General features: G+C 36.4%; 2 protein-coding genes across 3 annotated transcripts in view; one reads left to right on the forward strand and one right to left on the reverse strand.

Moving 5' to 3' along the window:
* Positions 1-3812, reverse strand: part of atp6v1h (ATPase H+ transporting V1 subunit H) — a 35267-nt gene extending 31455 nt beyond the window's left edge. For both annotated transcript variants that reach the window (XM_024274017.1, XM_024274016.1), the window contains exons 1-4: positions 3677-3812; positions 2951-3122; positions 1863-1962; positions 1412-1501 (exon numbers count right to left, since the gene is read on the reverse strand). In XM_024274017.1, the coding sequence (XP_024129785.1) occupies positions 1412-1501; positions 1863-1962; positions 2951-3054 (294 nt within the window). In that variant the 5' untranslated portion in view covers positions 3055-3122; positions 3677-3812. The remainder of the gene's footprint in view (positions 1-1411; positions 1502-1862; positions 1963-2950; positions 3123-3676) is intronic.
* rgs20 (regulator of G protein signaling 20) overlaps positions 3017-9091 on the forward strand; it is a 24262-nt gene continuing 18187 nt past the window's right edge. The window contains exons 1-2 of the mRNA XM_024274028.2: positions 3017-3149; positions 6932-7201. Coding sequence (XP_024129796.1) covers positions 7013-7201 — 189 coding nt within the window. The 5' untranslated portion in view covers positions 3017-3149; positions 6932-7012. The remainder of the gene's footprint in view (positions 3150-6931; positions 7202-9091) is intronic.

The raw sequence follows: 9091 nt of genomic DNA on the forward strand, positions 1-9091 counted from the left end.
GGGGTGCAGGGGAAAATTGTATATTTAGCATTATTTTATCTCAGTTTTTGTAGATTTGGTCTCCAGACATGTAAATGTAATCAGAAACTACTTGTTTTTACATTTTAGTTAATGTTGAAAGTTCAAAGATGTGTCAGTGTATCTTTATACTTTGAAGTACTTTATATTTCTATTCCTCAAATATATGTTTTAAAGCTTTTCAAAAAAGCAATTTTAGGCTTTTATCTTCTTGTTTTTTACTATTGTTTTTTTTCCACTTTTTACTGATCCGAAAAATGATCTGAACTGTAAATTTTGTGATCCGTTACAACCCTAAGTACTATTAATACTGTAGTATTGCATTGAAGCTCAAGTACTTTAAACATGTAGTATCTCCACAAATTCAGCATCGAAATACCTTTAAAGACTCACTCTGATGAAATTTTGTTTTTTGTTTTTAACATGTTCTTGTAGATTTTTTTCAGATGATGGAGGACATATATTAAGATTACAACAATATTTCTTTGGAGCAACGGGGAGGGGAAAGGGGGCGGGGTTGCTCAATGCCAACAGTCCCGCCCACAACTTAGAGGTGAATTTCTAATGAACTTAGGCTGCTCTGCAGCAACTATGTCATAGATAACGACACTTTTTTGGCTAAAAACATCATAATCATAATTAAAAGACCACAGGGAACGTTCTGAAAACAGATGAAAAGATGATCGGCATGCAACTTTAAACTGAAAACTAGCGCTGGGCGATATGACGATCCACATCGTATGGGCGATAGAAAAGTGTTTATGGTGCCATTTCTCTTCTAGTGTTTCTATCCTTTTTATTTGTTTCTTTTTATTGCTAAACTTTTGTGCAAAAATGCGTTTTCCTAATAAAAAACTTGAAACTGTTGTGCACTTTAAAAATATTTTTGTGACATTTTTGTCAATTTTTTTAGAGAATAACTCAAAATATACTTATTTGTGGTATATCATGACGATATACGATTATATTATGACGATATATTGTTATTGTAATATAAAATAAATAAATATTGTGATATACAATGTTTCCACATCGCCCGGAACTACTGAAAACTTTAAACAAGAGTTCACCATTCAGGAATATATTTCAAATTTGCTGCTGATTTGAATGAAACTGAAAAACTTAAGTCAGGCAATTCATGTCTTTATTTTGCAATTGCTAACTCAACTAAAAAAGCAATCAATAAATAAAATTAGAGTCTTAGAAAAATCCTCAACCATTTATGGATACATGAATCCTTAAAATATGTCAAATCTTCTATCCAGTTACAGTTTAAACAAACACCATCGTGACCAAAGAGCTTGTTGAAAGATCTAGAATGTATAGAAAGGCAGGAATGTTTTGAGGGTTTCTCCCACCAAGAATGTTTTGAGGGTTTCTCCCGCCTTCGTACCTGCAGAGTGTCGTCGATCAGAGTCAGGATGTACTGGACCGTCTGCTCTTTGGAGATGTGGGCCATCAGGTTCAGAAACGTCTTTGCACACTGAACAATAACAGAAACACGATGCTGTTACTTTATAAAACCATCTTCACTGACATCTTAACCCAAAACATGTTACATTTACTGAAACAAAGAAAGTTGCAGCCATAAAAAAAGCTTACAACTATAGGAGTTTGGTTTGATTCCTTTCAGATTAAAAGCGTTTCAAAGTTAACAAACTTATAGCTACTTTATGAGTGAGGCAGGCCTGTGTCACTCTAAAATATGACTTATTTTCTTTAACGTCGCTGTTTCTTTGAAATCGCAACCATAAATCTTTACTTTTATTTACTTTAAATCAAAAAAATATCTAAAAACAGTTTTATAAAAATGATTTGCATAATCAAAAAACAGGATTGCTCACCTGATGTCCCTCTTTGGCTAAAATGACTTGTTTGTCCTCAGAGCTGGCCATCTCAAACTTCTTGATGAACTCACAATCCTCCGCAGAAATCATCTGACTTCTACAAAACAATCAATGGGAAAATTTGGTGAAAATTCAATCCTGAAAAGCATTTTTTTTTCAAATTCTAACGTGTAAGATAAGAGTTTATCCTTACTGTGGAGAAAAGGAAAAGTAATAATAGAAAATACCTTCAAATGTATGTGATGCATGCGGCTCTTTGAAGCCATCTACTTAAATCAAATTAGCTTGTAAAACACAGAATTACGGAAGAGGATTAGGAACACGGAGGGAAAAAAAGGCCATGCAGGAAAAAAAAAAAAAAGGCCATGGAAGATTCTGACTTTAATCTTAGAATTCTGAGATTAAAATCAGAATTTTCCATGTCCTTTTATACTTTTATTCCATGGCCCCAATCCTCTTCCATAGAGAATAAACCAGGAATAGAAAAAAGAAGATTTTATTTTAGTAGTTACGTTATTTATGTGCATTTTTCTGCTAAATTTGCCAAAATAAAACTGAAAATGATAATTTAGAACAAAACTAAAGCTGCTTATAAGTGATATCACTTCAATTGCAAATGATTCCTCTTATATTATAATCAATATCAGTGCAGTAAATGGAGTTTGTACAAGAAAAATGAATTTAAATCTTAACTGTTTGACACTTTAGTAATGTCTAAAAGAAACTCACAAAAGTTCAATGATCAAAAACATTTTCAGAATTTGTATTTTGTATTTTCCTGTGATAGTTTACTATTTGTTTGGTCTTGTGTTCTTAGTGCTTTAAATAGGATCACAAATGTAAAATTTCCGAACAACAAAAACTAAACTACTCAGATATAAGTGAAGTAAAAATACAGTTTTATATTTTAAACTCAGTAAAAAAGAAAAGTATGTTGCAGTGATATTAGGAGTACAGTTTGATTACTACCTTTCTCTATGTCATCACAGAGAATAGAGGGGTGTAGCTGAATGCATGAATTGATTAATTAATAAAACAATGTGTAACATGTTGATGGAAGAGTTCACTTTGTTGAATGAACTCACTGCAGGTAGGACTGCCAGTTGACCATGTTGGCCCGAACCTCCGCTGCTTTAGCAGCGATGATGTTGGTGGGGACGGCAGCGTCCACGGCCCCTCGGATATCCATCCCGTACTCTTTTCCAAGCCTTAGCGAGTCACCTGGAACCGGGATCGAACCTCAGCAAACCGGTTCCACTGGGATCAGGAAAGCAGAACCAGCAGGTCCGTTAACCGGAAGCTCTCCTTTTCTAACACTAAGTGGAGGTTTAAAGCGTCTGAACGGACGTGACAGCTCACGATTGGCCGCCCCTGAGACGTAACCTTAATAAATATTCACATATACTCCGTAATTTTACAATATTCTATTTATTTATTTAAAAAAATCCACAGAAGGACGCGATGCTAACAAGCTAGCTAGTCTACTTAGCTAACTTGTGACCCAGTGTCACGAGTTTACACGCAACGATTTCCCCCCCAACAGCTGATACATAACAAAAAACACCCACTAGCAGCCAAAATAATAAAACAAAACGTAAACAACCAGTGATTTAAACGGTGCGATCACAGGACTAGCTAAAAACCAGACGCGGAAAATGCAGAGGATGCTAACAGCTAGCTTAGACCCATTTTCGTGAATGACGTTAAAAGCGGTAAAAATCTACGTGGGTGATAAAAGGAACGAAATCATGTTTATTGGAAACACGTCGATTAAATAACCATTAAAACGAGTCTTCGAATAAAGCACTTACCGAGCTGATATTCTGCTCTATGCTAACTGACTACAACACCGTCACAGTCGGTCATGTGACAGGCTGTCACATGCGCGTGACTCTGTCAGGGGTTTAGCTAGCAGCAGGGGCGCTGCTAGATAATTCTGGGGCACTATGGGAGGGGGCTCCTTGCAATGATTTCTGTGATACTTAGAATAAATAAGCTAATATTCCCAACAATAATATACACAACAATGTAAGTATTGCGACTGAGTATTACGGAACAAAAACGTACTTTTACGAAATTTAAAGTTGTACATTTATGATTTTTTTTTCTTGTAAATTTACGAGATTTAAAATCTTAAATTTACAAGATTAAAGTCAAAGTGAGTATGCAGTCCAGAAAGTGTACGTTATGTGCAGCAGCAGACCGACTAAATTCTGACTGAATGTTTATTGATGATGTTACAAATGTTTGGGAGCTCCTTTGTTTGATTTATGATTCATTGACGGGTGGCTTGCAGGATCTCTCCAGTTCCCATTGATGAAACCATCAATATTTTCCTGTCCACTTTCAGTCCTCTCTTACTCCACAAAAGACAAGATCTCCTTCAACTCTGTGGGATGCTTCTGCCTGAAAAGGCTTGGTTTTCAGCATTTTCAATGTTCTTATGCTAACATAACAGACTATTTTCATTCCTCTTTGTTGTTTTGTGTTGAAACAAGACATTTCTATTTTCATTCCCCTTGTGCACCTGACAGTTATGTGACTTGACGTGGCAAATGGGCTTCTGGGTAGGTGATGATAAAGGCAGAATAAAGTGGTGGTCCTGCAAAAGTTTCCCTCGTAAATTTACGTGTTTAAAAAGTCGTAGATTTACGACTTTTAAAGTAATAAATTTACAACATTAAAACAGGTGCAATTACTAGAAAAAAAGTCAAAAATTAGGCCTGTGACTTATAAAGTTAGAAATATATGACTTTATACTCGTAGTTTAACTGATACAACTTTTTTTCTCGTGAATTTACAACTTTAAAGTCGTAATACACTTTTTTTACCTAGGCAAGGAGAGTTTATTTGTATAGCATATTTCATGTACAGAGACAATTCAAAGTGCTTTACATGAAACATTAAAAGAAACAATCAAAAGAAGAAGACCCAGTAAAATAGCCCTAATACTCCTTTGTGAAAAATAAACCAAGCGAGAGAAAAAACGTTTGTTATTAATGTCTTTTAAACACAACAGATTGGGAACAAAACCAAAGAAAATTATTTAGAAATTCAAAATTAGTTACAATAAATCATGACAAGATTGTTTTTTTTTTAATTATTATTTTTTTCTGATTATGAAAAGTCAAAGTTAAATAGACTCAAACATGATTAAAAACAGATTAATTCAAACATGAAAAAATGAAGACATTTAGAATTTTGGGGATAATTTACTTTGTTCAACCCAAAGATTTTCAGAAAATGATTAAATTTGTCAGGTCAAGGTAGGCCTAAAATATTCTTGAGTTAATTATTACATACACAATCTTACAGATTTTACATAGCATTGAAATCCCCACCACCACACATGCACCCACACACAGGGTATGTTCTCCACATCTGAGCCATCCCCTGGGGGAGCGGTGAGCTGCAGACACAGCTGCGCTCAGGAACCATTCGGTGGTTTAACCTCCCAGTCCAACCCGTTAGTATGGAGGTACTGGGTCCCATTTTTAGAGTCTTTGGTCTGACTCAGCCTGGATTTGAACCAACAACTTTCCAGTCTTAGGGCGGACACTCCACCACAAGGCCACTGATCTGGTCACACAAAGTTATCAGGAAGTTTGTAAAAAGCAAAAAAATATACAAAACATTAAACAAACTGAATGTAAAGTTGTTTTTTCATTAACATGGAAGTCAATTGGGAATTGCATCCAGGTTCAGGTTTTTCATGGACATCTGAAATCTAGAACTTCAAAATTTGAGAGATTTGGGAGAAATCTGTGAACACGGAGCAGTTGGTTCCTTGGACTCTCTGGTAAAGACATAGTAGGTGATTATGTTTTCAGCTGATGATCCTCACACCATCACTGGACTGTCACGCTCGACTTTCCATGTCTTCACCTGTGCAAGAATAACCAGTCAGTGCTTGAAGCACCGCCTCCGGCGATCGAAAGGACCTAATTAAAACTCCACTCAAACCAAGAAAAATAAAATAAAATAGCATTTATTTGTCAGTTGGGAATTTGAGCCTCTGGCAGTAATCTGGAGAGATTTGTCAAAAAAGTCAAAGGAATACTGCATGATGGGTTATTTCTTTCTCCTGATTTAACATTGTGTCCTGCAGTGGATTTTAGACTCACTTCTCTGATGAAGAAAAGTCAAAACATTTGATAAAACATGAATTCAAACATTAAAAAGAATCAAGTTTCAGCAGGACCCCGAAGAGGAAAACAGGATTTTTAAAAATGTTTTCTAACATTTTCATGTAAACATTCATAGGAGAGCAATTGTAGAGGCAGACTATAAAGAAAAAAAACTATTAAGGTATCTAAAATATTGACAGTTTGATGAACATCAATCACAACTTTTAAAAGTCAAATGTAGCCTCGTTTGGGTTTATCCTGATTACTGTACATTTATGCTCCTTAGCTTTTCTGATTAAAACATTGTAAATAATTAATCATCATATGTTAAAGATTGCACCGTTTATTTATGCTAAAAAGGGTCTGAACATGAGAGCATTAATGAGTTTTTTAACAGATTTACTGATTAAGTTTGCCCGCTGGCGCATTAATGAAGAACTTTGCCATTTAAGCCCATTAACTCCATGTTTTCAGCGACACTTTAATCAGATTGAAAAGACTATTTTTTTATTATTCAAATGAATGTTGGTCTTTAGTGGTAATTTGTCAAATTAGAAATTAAATAAAGTCATTTAATTTAAAATATAAATAACACCTCCCTTTTTGCTATAACTTTTCCAGTATTTTTCATGTTATTGTGGCATTTTTTACAAATATTTTTTCTATTGTAAGAGAAAGGTGTTTAAGGCTGAGAATTTGCAATCAAAAATGACCTGAAGCCCGTCACCGGCCTTTCTCTGTCCATGTAGTTCAGACAGTAAGACCTCCTCGCTTAATCTGGCCTAAGCTGGTGAGACGCAGTAAAGCACGGAGGAATCAGGACTGCATCCAGTAGGAACACTGTCCTAATCCCCTTCTGCCCTCTCTTTGTAAACACTCTCCGCCCGGACCGCTTCACCGATGCTGTTTCCTCCCTTTTGCCGTCATGACGCGTTTCAGAGATGGAGGTGAGCGACGAGCGCGGGATGGTCTGACACTGAGTGGGGTCTCGCACGGCAAGTGAGGCCTCATGGTCGGAGCATGCCATGTTGTAGCGTGCTGAGGCAGTGGGAGATCCGGCCCACGTCTGTGCTGCGGGGGATCAAACACGCCAGGGTCCTGATGTGGCAGTGGATTCGGGGGCTGGTCCGGGCCTGCCGGCACAGCGTGGGGTATCAGGTCAACTACAATGGCCCCGTCAGAGAGGAGCGGGACATCGTCTGCCTGGAGGTAACATTTGTCACCGTAAACTCGTCACTAAAGCTGTTTTTTTTGTCTGTTTCTCATCTTGTCTTCTAAAAATGACTGACAGGGAATCTATTTAAGCAGATTGACTGACAGATTTTTGCTTCCACAAACAGCCTCAGATAACAATTGTCTGTCAAACAATGTAAGACTGAATCAAATGCTTCTTATCAGCACATAAACAGGTCCCCAGACACCATTAAACCAGCTTCGTATTAATTGTCAGACGTTAATTAAAACATCTTTGGTGCCAAAGTCAGCTGTTTCTCTTCTATGATTGAGTCTGCTGCTGCCTGAGACTCAGCAGCCTTTTTCTGCTTCAAGCTGAACGTCTATTTAGGGAAGTCTGAACAAAGCCTAAGAAGATTAAAAGAGGAAGATAGTCAGTCTTGAAATAGTTTCTCACAAGTTATTGGAAGTCTGAATAAAGTTCGGCCATCAAATAAAAGGCATGACAGTCTCCATCTGCATGCAATAAATAGCAAACATTTCAGTTGGTGTGTTGAGAACTTTGGTGCTGTGATCTTGTGGAGCACGTGTGTCAAAGTCAAGGCCCGGGGGCCGGATCCGGCCCTCCAGATCATTTTATTTTATTGTTATTAATGATGTTATCTTGTGCTTATTTTTAACTTGTATAATTTTGACAGAATATCAGTCAGCTTTATTGTCAAAAATGCTTTTATGGAGGATAAAATATTGAAAGTTATTTAAGGTTTAAATTGAATTATTTTGGAATAATATCCTGTATTTTTATTATTCATAATTATGTTAAAAAGTTACAGTTTTAAAGTTTTAAATATTGACGTTCTGCTTGATTTTTGGACTATTTTGGCATTTATTAAGATTTTGTAGGCTATTTTGAAGTTTAGCTATTTTTTAGCTACATGCTAGCTGTTTTGACTAATTTAGTTTTTTTTTTAGTTTTTATGCTATTTCCGAGTTTGGCTAATATTTCAGCTACATGCTAGCTGTTTTGGCTTACCTAAGTTTATTTATTTATTTTTTCCTTTTTTTAGGCTGATCAGACATTTAGCTAATATTTTAGCAGCTTATCAGCTTCATTGTTTTCAGCAATCAGCTTACGCGTTTTTAGCTATCAATTTCAGCATCTTCAGCAGCCAAATTCATCCTACTGCATTCACACTAGCATTATTGCAGGTATTTCCATATTTCTAGTTCATAATTATGTTAAAAATATGTTTTTAAAGGTTTAAAAAATAGTTTCAGAGTGTTCGTCCCGCGACCTAAAGGTGTGTTTAGGATTTTGGGCCCCTGTGCGATTGAGTTTGACTCTCCTGTTGTAGAGAAATAATCATTCCCGGTAAATGGATAAATAAGGATTTCCGATCACTCTGCCGAGAGGAGAAGCCTGTTGCTATTCACAGACAGGAAGGAGTTGCAGCAGAACAACAAGAACCCAGAAGCTGCTTCCAGTTTTGATTGGAAGGTCAGGATGGGAGATGATTGAGTTCAGGGCATTAGCATACATTACTCACAGTTATGTGGCCAGATATCTTGGAGCAAGAGGGACGCTGTTGCATTGTAATTAGATTATTTCCTACTGAATAAAAGGAGTTCTGGCATTCGGGAAGCACAGCAAAGCACAACCTGAATGCAAACATGACAGACATCTGTAGAAGTTCATAGAAGAGGTTTGCAAGATTCCTGAGTTTAGGTTGAAGTGTATCTGCCCATGAAGCTCAAACAAACGGATCCAGAGTTGGTTGGAGGTTCAAATCCTGGGTTTGACAGTCATTTAAATCCCCCTCTGATGAACATCCTGTTTTTAGAGTTTTTAACATGTATTTGTGGCATTTTTCTTCTGAAAAGAACAGATGTAATCAGAAATCATTTAGAGTATTTCTCCTTTAAATC

The sequence above is a fragment of the Oryzias melastigma genome, linkage group LG17, assembly GCF_002922805.2.
Source record: "Oryzias melastigma strain HK-1 linkage group LG17, ASM292280v2, whole genome shotgun sequence".
Lineage (NCBI taxonomy): Eukaryota > Metazoa > Chordata > Actinopteri > Beloniformes > Adrianichthyidae > Oryzias > Oryzias melastigma.